Source organism: Mus caroli, unplaced genomic scaffold (assembly GCF_978045245.1).
Source record: "Mus caroli unplaced genomic scaffold, Mus_caroli_1 scaffold_8, whole genome shotgun sequence".
Lineage (NCBI taxonomy): Eukaryota > Metazoa > Chordata > Mammalia > Rodentia > Muridae > Mus > Mus caroli.
In genome coordinates this window covers 62956789-62970521 of record NW_028227263.1, presented here as the reverse complement: position 1 = coordinate 62970521, position 13733 = coordinate 62956789, and the positions used below count along the sequence as shown (strand labels likewise).

Here is a 13733-nt window from a genome sequence, read left to right as displayed (position 1 = left end):
ACAGCTCTCCCCACTGAGCCTTCCCTGACCACCTCCAAACAAAACATACATCTTAGCAACCAAATCCCTCCCCATTCAAGCCAGAAGACTCAGCCTCCATCTACAGATAACGATGGCTCGCTCTGTACACTCAGTGAGGAGCCATTCACTCACCTGACCCTCCTGGTACAGCCCTTCAGGATGTCACTGTCTTTGCTTCTCTCTGCAATTGCAGAGGCCAGAGCACACAGTAATCTGCACTACCAAGGGCCCCACACCCTGATTGGACTAAATGGGGAATACTCCTCTGTCACACTGAGGCCAGCCCTGAGTCACATGCCAGCTCAGAGGGATGGCACACCCTGTCAGATGCTGCCACCTGCTCTGGACAGGTGACTCTGGCTAAGTGAGTCCAACCTGGCACAGATTTGTGTGAATACTCCCAGCTAGAGCCATCTGACATCTCCCCATGAAAGCCTTAGTCCAAACAGGGATGGTAGGGCTGAAAGCTGAGCCTCAGAATAAAGTATGCCATCTGGGCATGCCCTTTCCAAAATACAGTGAGACTCCTTATCTGTCCCTCAGTGCCCCGGGCATTCACAGGTTAAGTATGATTAGAAAGAAAAGAGGGTTATAGACCAGAGATTGATTGGCACCTGTCAGGAGTTTTCCATAAATGTGACAACAGTTCTGATGGCCATGCGCCTGAGTCCCCAATTACTCAAGAGGTTGAGACAGGACATTCACAAGTTCAAGGCCAGTTTAGACAGCTAAGCAAGACCTTGTCCCAAGACAAAAATTTTTTAAAAGAAATGGTAGCCCCATGTCCATGCACTTGCCTAGAGTGTACAAGACTTCAAGTTAGATTCCTCAGCACTGGAAGAAAAATGAACAAACAAAACTGAAAATTAACAAGAAAAAAAAAATATCACCACATAATCCTACCCGCAACTAGGTGCTGTCATAACCATGTCACAAAATCACCACTCAAAAGCTCAGTGCACCGCTCCTCACTCTGTGCTGTGCTTGGTGACCGTGAGCCACAGCACGGATTAGATAAGCAAGGTCACGAAACTTTCTCCAAGATCATGGCTGACAAATACCACATGGGGGCTCTAAACAAGGTGTTCCTGACTTCTTGTGCCAGATATTCCCTAACAAATGAACTGACTGTAGGAATTCTTGGGCCCCAGCCCCACCTTCCAGAAGACATAGCTAGCTCTGTATCTGTGTTCTACATGATACTGACCATGCTCCATTTACAAGCAATTACTTAACTTCCATGAAGCACATTGAAAACCAGTCTTAAGAAACATGACCATGGGCTGGAGAGATGGCTCAGCAGTTAAGAGCACTGACTGCTCTTCCAGAAGTCCTGAGTTCAAATTCCCAGAAACCACATAGTGGCTCACAACCATCTGTAATGGGATCCGATGCCCCCTTCTGGTATGTCTGAAGACAGCTACAGTGTACTCACATAAATTAAAAATAAATAAATAAATAAATAAATAAATAAATAAATAAATAATAAAAGAAAAAGAAAACATGACCTTCCTGAGTGTTTATTATCATGTGACCAACATGTCTTTCTCCCTCTCATCAATTCAGCGAACCTGAGATCTCAAGGTGACATCTAAAACATCTGCCCAAGAGAATGTTCCATACTCCTCTTCTGAGCACAGACTCTGTGGGCAGCAGGCTAACTCTTAGGTGGCCTCTCTGGTATGTTTTTTGACACTCTACCAAATGTTCCAGGTCCTATGCATTAGTAAGGGTGTGGTGGGTAAGCTGTAGGATGCCCGTGACATTCCATACAAGACTACTGTGGAAGTCCATCCACTGCTAGGCAACCAGGGTGGTCACAAGAGACATCTTGGGAGGGCAATCGGAACATAAAGTCGCCTTTGTCAGCAGGCATGGGGACAGCCCCCTATTGTGGGACTAGTCTGGGGGAAGGTGCAGGAATTTCTGAAGTGCTTGGGGCTAGGGGCATTGGTCAGCACTCTTGGTTCTGCTAATCCTCAGTGTCTCTTGAAGTTATGAAAACTGTGTAACTGGGGCTGCAATGGGTGTTGTTCACTGTAGCTACTTCCCTCTGGCAGAAAAGTTGAAGAATCTATACCCTAGACCTGAGGAGGATCCTGGAGCCCTTTGCGCCAGACCCAAACCCTTCCTACTATCTGGCCTGGGTCTTAGTTTTTTTCATCTCCCTCAATTCTGAGGTAATCCATTTTCTCTTGAGACAGACTCATTCCCAAGTATAGTCAGAACCCTGACTGATCCCCCGCTGACTCGTTTGCATGATATAACACTTCAAACTGGAAACTCCATCATACATCATACGGAGGAAGACTGACTCTCCCTCTCTAACCAGCAGCCCATAGGCCTCATGGCTGCCCGAAGAAGGCAGAGAGGAGACAGCCAGGAGAGCTCTGTCCTGGTTAGAACTCAGCAGCTGAGTTCTGTGAGCTCAGCCTCCCATGCTTGCTCTAAGAAGCAAAATCAGAAACTCGAAGGTGTAGGGTGTTACTGAGAGAGCGTGACGCGGGGCACATGCTAACAGCCCCGGGAATGCCTGGTGGTAGGAAGAAGCCTGTGTTCCTTGCACTTCTTGCTATTATACCTTTCCCTGCGAACCTCTTGCTCACTGAATTCCAGTCACCTTGGCCTTTGAATTAGTTCTCCCACAGGCCATGTTTCTGCAGCTACTCCCTGATCCAAGAAAGTTCCCTTTCCAACTCTTTCTGAGGCTGGCTCCATCCTAAATACAGCCTGTCCTGTCCACTCAATCTCAATGACGCCCCACACATGCTCTTCTAATCTACGACCTCATCCTTGTTTATTTCCTTTGGGGGACCTTCCACCATCAGAGGGTGACCTATTAGCCTATATGAGTGCCTGCGAATCATCCATCGGCCCCATCTAGAATACAATCCCTCAGACAGGGACCCCATCTGCTTTGTTCACCATAGGGTCCCCCAAACGTGCCAGCCCCACATAAGGGCTCCATAAACATTTACAGAATGAGTCAACACGTAACTGAGTGAATAAATAAACCACGGATGCCTCATAATGGCTTTCCACATTTGTTTGTACTTTACGGTTTACAAAGAGCCCTTACATCTAACTCATGTGATTAGTCTCAGGTTAAATTGCACTTTCAAAACGTACCCTTCACTCCCAGCCCTTCAAGGCCTTAGACTGGGAAAGGGTGGGGGAGCATTATCCCCCTCAAGGGAACAGAGTTTAGCTATGAGACCATTAGCCCTGGGCTTATTTAAGAGTCACAGCACAAAGGCAATCACCTGGAGATGCAGAACCTGAAGGGTGGTGACAGTTTTCACAGCACAGATGCAGTGTCATGCTGAGAATGGCCAACCTAGTGCCTATAGCTTAGTTAGCCTTTGGCAGATGCCACAGTTCCTACCCTTGCCCTTAGGAGGATCCAGCAGGATGCTGAGGCCAGATGTTAACACTGCATCATCTGAATGGCCCTGCCCTTTTAACATGACTTGAAGAAAGTGTACTTTGCCAGCCTGAGCTGCTAGAGATTTCTGCCTGTGCCACATCCTATCTGTCGAACAGGTTTGGAAAGGGTTAACACAAAGCTGGAGGGAGTGGTCCTAGCCTGGATAGTGCTATTTTAGGGACAAGACTAGGGTGGTTTACTAAGCACCAGCACCCCGCCAGCCCCTCCACCTGGAAAAAGAAATGAAAAGCCAGTTCTTACTGGCGGTCATACAGGGTGAGAAAGCTTGGTGCCCCACCCAGCCCAGCCCTGACAGGAACTAGAACACTACTGGGCCCTGAAGGCTCCAAATTAGGGGAGCTGGCTGAACCCCTCATCTTTTCCAGTTTTTTAAGAGTATCAGAGGTGTTCCAAAGGGTGGGGTTTGGGTCCTGGGATGTCATTTTCCGAGTGAGAAGGAATCTAAGGAGAGCTGTGCCCAGCCGTGCCAGGCGGTAACTAGCCCCACTCTCTCTGCCCACACAACTATCTGAGGAACGCTGCCTCCTGCCTCATATCAGAGAACAACATTTAAAAGATGAAGAAATCCTTTCTTTTCCTCATTTGTTATTGACTGACTCGGTTTGTAAAAATGTTCAATCTCTGCCAAGGTCAGAGGCTTGTCTCCTACAGATGTGCCTTACTTCCTCCACCTCCCAGGGTCAGCATGACCCACCCCCACCCACCCCCACCCCACCCCTTTGACAGAGAGAGACTTGCCAGCTACTGTTTCCCAGCAAACTTGTATGTTTTCCAAGTTTTGCCTCACTCACCTCCTCCAGGAAGCCCTTCCTGATATGAATTAGCAATTACATTACTGAATTTAGGGCTACCCTTCCATCAAAGCACTCCATGCCTGTCTTTTTCATCGGTGTATCTTCTTTATGCAGTAACTGTGACTTCCCTATGCCAGGCACTGTGGCTCGCATCTCCCTCAGTAGCCAGGCCTGGCACAAACAGCATGCTGTTAGATAAAGGGAGAAGAGGAGAAAGAAAAAGAGGGGGAAAAGATGGGGAGGAAGGAGGACAAGAGGAAGCAGAGAGAGGAATGCTGAGGTCAGATCCATAGACATGGACACAGACAGGCAAATAGGAGGCGAACCTTGTATCAGTCTGGGCTCAAGTGCTCACATCCTGGCAACAGGAGGCAGAAGCACCGAAGAACACAACACTGGCTCTGAGAGTTCAGAAGCCTGTGTCCTCGGCTCTGCTGTGCACTGCTTGCGTGACAAGCCATTCTCCCTTCTGAATGCCAGATCCTCTTTTGCAAATGGGTTGTTGTAACAAGGCCTGAAGAGTGTCTGCTGACATGCTAGCAGCTTAAATACCAGCTTTGCTTCTAGGCCCCAAGCTACTGCAGTACCCCATTTGCCCTCCAAAGAGAAGAGGAGGGACCAGCAGGGCACAGCAGCTGCAGCAGGCTGTAACTGGACCCTCTCCCTCTCTGTTACAGCATCACTCAGACAGTTGAAAGCTTGTCCACCAACACTGCCTGCAGCCCTCTGAGAGAGGGCTCTGGGTACACTTTCCAGTAAAAGCAACTCTTTGCCTCCAGGGCTGGGGCCAGAGCCAGGCTGGGATGCATCAAGAAGCACAGGGCAGCCTCAGGGAGGCAGATGAAAACCCAGCTCCTGCTCAGGATGTACTGAGTTCCCAGGAGGCCCTGGGAGAGATGTGGATATTCTTAGAGCCTCTGTGTAGTTCCTTCATCATCCCTGACCGGATCCCATGATGTGCCTGCTTCTTCTTCCCTGACCCAGTCTGCCCTTCTCATCACATTATTTTACCAAAAGATACAACCTTCACCCAACCTGGGCCATTCTCTCTATAACTTCCCTTTAGCAGCTTTAGTTGAGAGTGACCTCCCACTTGAAGCTGCCTCTAGCTGCAGAATCTGACTTCCACTGATACCCACTGTGAGCCCTGCCTACCAACTACAGGTAAGGACTCTGCCTCCAGAGCTAAGAGGCATTGAAGCAGATGCTACATTTTATGTAAATAGGCCTTTAAATTTAGCGGCACCTTATATGACTGCCCAGCAAATTGAAAGTGCATACAAAAACTTCCTTGCATTTGGGATGGGGGATTGCACAGGGTCTCACGTCTCCAGCTAGCTTCAAATTCACAATGTCACCAAGGAGGACAGTGAACTGATGGTCCTGCATCCACCTCCCAAGTGCTGGGATTATAGGACTGCTATAGGCACCTTGACTGCTTTAAGGAGAGCTGGAGATCAAACCTAGAGCCTTGTGCATGCTGGAGAGGAGCTCCACCGACTGAGCAACTGAGCCACATCTGCAGTCCAGCACTCCCTAGCAGTGTGTCTCACAGAAATGCATGCACTTCTCAAAGCACCCTAAGCACTGGCTTAAGACATGGTGTGTGTGTCTCACTCTCGGTAAACTGACAGATACTGGGGAAGCTCCATTCCCTCGGGCTCAGTGATAACCTGACATACATGCAAATACAAAAAGATGGAGCATGGAAGGGAAGCAGGGCTAAGAGACTGGAAGGCACAATGAAGGGAAGATGACACAAATCTAATGTAACTACTGGATACAGTCACGGTTTGTGTGGTGACTTCAATGAGAATGGCTGCATGTGCTCATAGATTTGGTCACCAGGGTGTGGCACTATTTGAAAGGATTAGGAGGTGTGGACTTGTTGGAGGAAATGAGTCTCTGGTGGTGAGTTTTGAGGGTTCAAAAGCTCATGCCACTCCTAACCTCTCTGTCTCTCTTTCTGTCTCTTTGTCTCTCTATGGCTGTCCCTGACTCAGTCTCTCCCTCTCCTCTCTGTCTCTCTATCTCTCCCTCTCCCTCTCCCTTTTCCTCCCTCTCTCTCCCTTTCCCTCTCCCTCTCTGTCTCTCCCTCCCTCTCTCTGTGTATCTCTGTCTCTGTCTCTCTCTCTCTCCCCTCCCCCTCCCTCCCCCTCTGTCTATGTATCATGATGCAGCTCTCAGCTACTGCTCCAGCACCTGTCTGCATGCCTCCATGCTTCTTGCCATGATGAAAATGGACCAACCCTCTGAAACTGTAAGCCAGGCCCAATCAAATGCTTTCTGTTATAAGAGTTGCTGTGGTCATGGTGTCTTTTCACAGCGATAGAACACTGACTGAACAGTAAGTAGAATGCTTTCTGCCTCTCTGTATGCTTAAAACCCTTCATAAGTCTGTTTTGGAAAACACAAAATTGAAGGCAAAGTGAAGAATCATTATAGAAAGTTATAAAACAGCTCCTGGCACAGGGTATTTTTTGTCCATCAAAGCTGAAGGTTTTAGTACCTTTATAGGAACTAAGTAGTTATCTAGACTCAAAGTCAAGCAGAAGCACCTGTGTGCAAATCTGTGTGTGTGTATGTGTGTGTGTGTACATGTATGTGTGTGTGCTTGTGTGAGTGTGTGTATGTGTGTTTGCATATATATCTATAATTGTGTGTATGTTTGAATTCTATTTTCAAGCAATAGTGTAGCATATTGATACATGATTTTTCAATACATGGAACACTCTGACCAGGATTCAAATGTTAGTTCCTCTTCATGGCCATCTGCTGAAACTCCCAGTGCCTGCGTTTAGCTCACTTCTCAAACAGAAACAAGTGCATTGCCCTGACAGAGTGGGGAAGGGAGGGGAAGCTCTGCCTGGGGAAGCCATTACTAGTTGTTTCTGCTGAACACACTCAGGTGGAAGAGGAGGAGGAGGAAGAGAAGGAGGAAGAGGGGAAGAGAGGATTGACCTTACAAAGGATGCTCCAGAGGCACAGGGAAACCTTATAACAACATCCAGGGACCAGGACAGAGACAGTTGACTGATGACAGGAAGAACCTTGCCTCACTAGCAAAAATGTTCTCCTGTACAGTGGCTAGGTGCAGTGGGGAGGTCTAAAGCCACTTTCTTTCCTTAGCCTGACACCATCCAGTACCCTTGGCCCAGAATCTGCATTTCCACCCCTCTCCCTGACCTGTGTAGTGATGGTAATGCTGCTTATTCAAACAGGATCTCCCTATCTAGACTAAGCTGGCTTTGAACTCACCTTTTACCCAGCCTATCCTCAAACTCACAACAATCCTCCTGCTTCAGTCTCCTAAGTACTAAGATTACAGGTGTGCATAACCACACCCATCTGGAAAAGTATAGCATAAGTTGGTCTCAAACTCTTGATCCTCTCACCCCACGTCTTAAGCAAATTTCCTGCTGACAATGCACCAGCATAACAGATCCTATGCAGTCTTAACACCCACACATCCTGAATAGAAAACAAAACCAAAACCAAACAAACAAAGAAACAAACACAGCTCAAACACGACTTCCTCCCAGAAGTCCATTCTAAGCCAGCAGATTAGGTTGGCTTTTCTCAACCAGAGCCTCTTGGAGGCCCCTAGCTTCATGGTTTTGTTGTTTATTTAGCATGTACCATTCGATGCTGAGCATCCAGCACAGTGCCTGAAGCATAGAATGCTCTAGACAAACAATGTGCTACAAATGAATCCCAAGTGCTTGAAGAAAGTGATTTCACTGGGCATGACATAGAACAAAGTATAGTGTGGTACATATAGGAAAATGCATAATTAAACCTGGTACATTTTATACTAACTTTAAAAGCTAAAAAAGTTAAAACTTGCATATATGTATATATATACATATATATATACTTGCATATATGTATGTATGTATATATATATATATATATATATATATATATATATATATATATATATATATATAAGCCTGCAGTCTAATCAAGAAAACCGCAATGGCAACATTCTCCTGATAATTCATGTTCTACTCGTTCCTGCTTATTTTCAATAGTGGTACCCTAAATGTATACTTTATTACTTAATATACCAATTAATTCTTTTCAACACATCTACTAGTTTCTGGTTTTGCTAATACAACTTTCCAATGCATAATTATTTAAATAATGTAAGCTACAATGCAATAGAATGAACATTACAAGCTGTGTCACAGAAAAAGAAAAACAAGCAAACACTGCTGCACCCATACTTGTCTCTGGAAACGTTACAACACTCTGAACTATTAAAGGGATACACAGTGTCTCATACAGCGGAACTTCTTCCCTGGAGCAGAGAAAGTGCACAGCAGGAGTCGCCAGTGCTAGGCCCTCCTGCCTCCAGCCCTGTGCAGAGCTGGGGTTTGCCTTGCAGACTGACCCCCTGCTGGCAACTGCTCCATTCACAGGGATGTCCCCCAAGGGTCTGAGATTCTATTTTCTAGCAGAAGAAATTAAGATGGTTGCAGTCCTGAGACCTAGACAGATACAAGCAACCAGCATGGTCACTTGCATCTACACTTGTACAATGGTTCCACCAGAATGGTTCCTCGGGTCTCTAGTCCATCTCCTATCTAACCATTTTGTCCTTGGGGACTCTGAGTTCTGTAATGGACAAGAACTTATTCAAGATCACGTTGCTCTGTAAGACTCCTACTGGACAGGCGGCCATATTGCTAATGCTCAAACTTCTTTAGAGGTAAACTTGAAGAGGATCAGGCATTCAGTCAGATCTGCTGTGTGGCTGTCACTCATTTCCTTACCCCATGATTAAGACATCCGTTCCCACAGCCAACACCGAGGTTGCTTGGGACAAACCACAGCTGAACTCTTCTAGCTTTTCTCAGAGTCCTGAAGCTGCCTTACCCATGATGATGCTCCAGCCTTGGGAGCAGCCCCACGCAGTGCTTTATCATTGCAACAGTACCAAGCTCTCCAGGAACAGCTAGACCAGCCAGAGCCAATGCTGCAACTCCATCACGGTCCTGCTATCCACCCTGTTGTAAGCCGTTTCCCTCATAGGTGCTGTACCTATAGCACTCTGCAGGGAAATTCCCACTCTCGCAACTCTGCCTCAGAGTCTGTTGCCAAGGAAACCTCAGTGAAGGAGATATAACCAGAGACAGAACGTGAGTAAGAGCTAAGGTGTTCCTACACAACACTGAGTACCACAGCAATGCTTGCTGGAGCAGAGTCCCCATCCACAGGGTCATTTTCCAAGAAGAGCCATTTGAATGGAAGCCTGCTCCCTGGCATAGAGGATACCATTACTGCTTCTACCCAAGAGCCCAGAAATCTGTGATAGTTGCTGGAGCACCTAGGAGAGTTACTCCTGAGACTTCACGTGGTCACCCCGTTATGTCCATGCTGCTCAGGAGCTCTGTTCTTGTCTCTCTCACCTTGTGAGGCAGGCATGGATTATCCCTGATCTCAAAAGGAGGAAGCTGAGCCATAGCAACGGTGAACATCTTTCTCAAGATTGGGAAGCCAGCTCCTCTTGGAGCCACAGACACCACACCCCTGCCCGGGTGGTGGCCTGCCCTCCTGCTTTCCCTCTGAATTCAGAGTGTTTTTTGTGAGAGCTAGTCAAAAGAGCTCAAGAGTTTTACCCACGTCTTCCTGGAGCTGGAAAAGTCAGGCTGTGCTTTTGACTCGCGTCACTCTCCTTTTTAAAGGAAACCATGTGTATATTCCGTTTGCCAAAGTTAAAGCTGAACCCAAGTTTCACCAGCACTGACTTTCACAGTTGGGCAGAAGGATTAACCTTGTCTGCCCAGAGCCTGTTTGTGTCTGTTTCTGGAGCACACGCAGGATGCTGTCATTAGAAATGACATCATCCCATGGACTGTACCTGCAAGGAAGGCAGGACCTCCAGCCAGGTCACCCGAGATCCTCAGTCTAAACTTGAGAGGTCCCCAACTGTTCCACTGCCCTACCCCACTTTGCATTTCCATCTTATATTCTGCCTGTGCTGTGGGGATCCCAACAGCTTCAGCATTGGACATGGAAAGCCCTGCTCCTCTTTGCCACCAGCCTCAGAGTAGGCCAGGTGTGCTCACCCACTTGGGGAGGGGGTAGCTCCTGTGATGTGCACTTCACCTCTCTGCCAAGTGTGTGAAGAGTGAGATCCAGGCAACCCCTTACAAGGACAAACAGACTCCCAGCACACGTGTGCACATAGTCACACACAGGCTGCACCAAGTAAGGAAAACGGCTCTCCCATCCCTCCGGGAAGATGTCCAAAAAGATCAGGCCCCTTCAAGTCCCCAGAGACAGATAGGAAGAGGCTGCACTTACCGGCCTCCCTCCTGGGGAAGATGGTCCTGGGTAAACTCATGAGCAGTGTGGCTGGTGACAGTCTCCAACAGACCACGCGCAAGAAGCACAGGGATCCGCAGCTTCTCCGGCTGGGAGTCTTTGAATGGGAGTTACAACTACAAAGTGACTCGCTCCTTAGAACTGTTTTTCCTCAGCAGGGAGGGAGGAAAGGAAAAAAAAATCCCTTTCCTACTGCCAGAAAATCTTTAACGTTTCACAACGGTCCCTTCCAACTCCGGCCTCCCTACAAAGCAAGTTGAGTATTTCACTGGACTGGAGGGAACCCTCAGATCCTATGCCTCTTCCTGGACCACAGACTGAAATGCAAAAACCTCAGCCTTTCTCGTGGCCTCGGAGAACGCTGAGAGAGCTGAGAGAGGGCAGAACCCAGAGGGTCCGACATGTGGAAAATATGCCCCACTCTTGGGGCCACCGAATCACTCCTGTCTCTGTGCCCGCCCCTAATGTTTCCAGAGAGTTCTGCTGTGTTTACGTACTTGCATGGGACAAACACAACACCCCAAATCGTAGCCCCATGTTACAGTGATTCATTTTCTCCCTCACACACAAACACAGCGCCTGTTCAATCCAAGTGGGAAACGCCTTTCATAAAGTGTGCACAGGGTCTGGGCAGAGCAGCTGGTGCTGAATGCAGCCTGTGTCCCCAGAAGGGCAGAGGGGCTCCGGGGAAGGTGGAGACTGACTTTAATCAAGACAAACAGAAGGCACTAGGCTCCTGCCCCACGTCTGGAAGAGGAGGGATCAAAGAACAGGGGTTCCAGTGCACTGTTAAATGTCGTCAGCCTCCTCTAACCAATTTCCCCTGCTTGCCTCCTTATACTGGGTAGTATTTTTGGACTTGGACATGTTGTACTGTTATTTTAAGTGACCAATTTGACTGCTGGCTTAAATAAATGCTTGGATTTCTTCACGTAAAAGACAAAATAATCCATAGTAAGTAGGCAAGCAGAACTAACAGTGGGGAAGATCAGAAGTGACTCAGGCTCTGGTGCAGTTCTGAGGTACCTGTCAAGTAGCCTGGACATCCCTGGAACAGGCTCCTATAGAGGCCACCATTAACCCTCTGAACCCCTAACTCTCTACTCAAGTCTTCCAGGTCACAGTGACACACCTGCACACACACACAAATATTCCTGAGATCAAGGCTTCTTTCTTTCTCCTCGAGATCCCTTTTCAGCCAAGAAATATATACATGTCCTTGGGAATATAGGTATTTAAAGTAGATACTTAAATCAAACATTTATCAATAGGTCATAGAGAAGTTTATTTTAAGACAATTCTTTGGCAGATTTACCATTTTACTATTTATTAAAGAGGAGATCTGTTCTGCATACTAATGAGAAGGATGTGATTGTTATTCTTATATAAAGGGTGAAATCTTGGATGAATGTTTGATGTAAGCGAATGAAAACCATCTTCAACGCTTTTGAATTGTTTGGTACTTTTTTTATTTTGTGATCATCAGTGCTGAGAACACTTCTTGGCATAAATATGTAGCCAGAGTAGGCTTGGGGCTATTTCAGAAATGGCTGGAAATTCTGTCCTAATCCCAAGATGAAATACATGTAATAACCTTTTGATAGAACTCAAGTCAGCAATTCAAAGAGCAATTTTTAGTTAATTCATTGAGAATTTCATACAATGTAGTTTGATCATGTTCACCTCTCCTTTCTACACCTCCTCCCAGATTCACTACCCCTCCGTCCCCTCCTCCAATTTTGTTATTTTGTTCTCTCTCTCTCTCTCTCTCTCTCTCTCTCTCTCTCTCTCTCTCTCTCTCTCTCTCTCTCTCTCTCTCTCTATCATTGAGGCATATTTGCACTGCCCATATGCTCTTGGGTGTTTGAGCATTCACTGGATCATGGTTAACATACCAGGAACCATTTGTTCCCTTAAAGAAGACTGATTGTCTTCTCCCAGCAGCTATCCTTTGTCCACGTTGTCATTTGTCTGGCTTGATATTGTGCAAGCTTAATGCATAATGTCACAATTTCTGTGAGTCCATAGGTGCAACTGCCCTGTTGCATCCGGAAAGCACTCTTTCCTTATGGTCACTCAACAACTCTTATAGTCCTTCCACTCTCTTTTCACGCTGTTCCCTGAGCCTTCAGAATATGATGCCGATGCTAGACTTAAGGCTGAACACTGCACAGGTTCATCCCCCTCACCCTGATAACTGAGTGTCTTTCGGGAACCTTTAAATCAAGCATTCTAACATAATGCGATCCATGGGTTTACAAATTTAATACATACTGAGGTGTGATGATAGAAAAACATTGTCTTAGTTGTCTTCAACTAAGCCATTATATTTCAGAAACGACAGAAAGCTTTGGGTGTATTGTCCAAAAAGCACTGCAATCTGTGGCATGGTCTTGTGTCTGAGCTGAGGCATCTCAGTGTTTATTGGCATTGTGCGGCTGATTGTGTTGGGAGACGCCATGAGCACAATCAGAACTTCCAGAAAAACCTTAAATTTGGTGTTTCATTTAAATTAGATTTTAATATTACATGTTCAGAAAACTTTTACTCTTGGCACATTGTCCACAACCCTCACATTCCATTGTGGGGCCCCCACATGCCATAGGTACCCACAGTTGAAGAAGCTGGGTCTAGAGTTGTGGTTCTCAACCTTCCTAATGCTGCGACCCTTTAATACAACTCCTTGCTTGTTGTGACCCTCAACCGTAAAATTATTTTTGCTGCTACTTCATAACTGTAATTTTGCTACTGTTATGAATTGTAATGTGAATATTTTTTGAGATAGAGGTTTGCCAGGGGGTTTGAGACCCATTGGTTGAGAACCATTGGTATCGGATGATCATGGTCTCTCAGGGCAACCTCTTGGGTTGCCAGAAAGGCCCCTGCTATGAGCATCTGAGGTCAGAACAGCTCCTGGAGAGTAACCCAGGGTGAGGTTAAGGACTTAGAGTGGCACTTCCTGCTGTCAGCTCTCCTCTGTGCTGATTAAGTATTGGGCTTCCCAGGTGCTGATCATATGGGGTGCACTACAAGAGCCCCACCTTGCCTGACATTTCTATCATCCCCAACTGCAGTGGCCCTGGAAACAGGCTAAATAAAGGGAGATGTGGTGACATTTACAGACACAGGAAGAGTTC

The 13733-nt window shown here is 46.8% G+C and overlaps 1 protein-coding gene across 2 annotated transcripts in view; it reads right to left on the bottom strand.

Moving 5' to 3' along the window:
• Nucleotides 1-10677, bottom strand: part of Il16 (interleukin 16) — a 104276-nt gene extending 93599 nt beyond the window's left edge. Inside the window, exon 1 of one of the 2 annotated variants that reach the window (XM_029479675.2) lies at nt 10576-10677. In XM_029479675.2, coding sequence (XP_029335535.1) covers nt 10576-10615 — 40 coding nt within the window. In that variant the 5' untranslated portion in view covers nt 10616-10677. Of the gene's footprint in view, nt 1-153; nt 238-10575 lie in introns of those variants that run through there. The other variant, XM_021168624.3, reaches the window with a different exon arrangement.
• Nucleotides 10678-13733: the final 3056 nt, after the last annotated feature.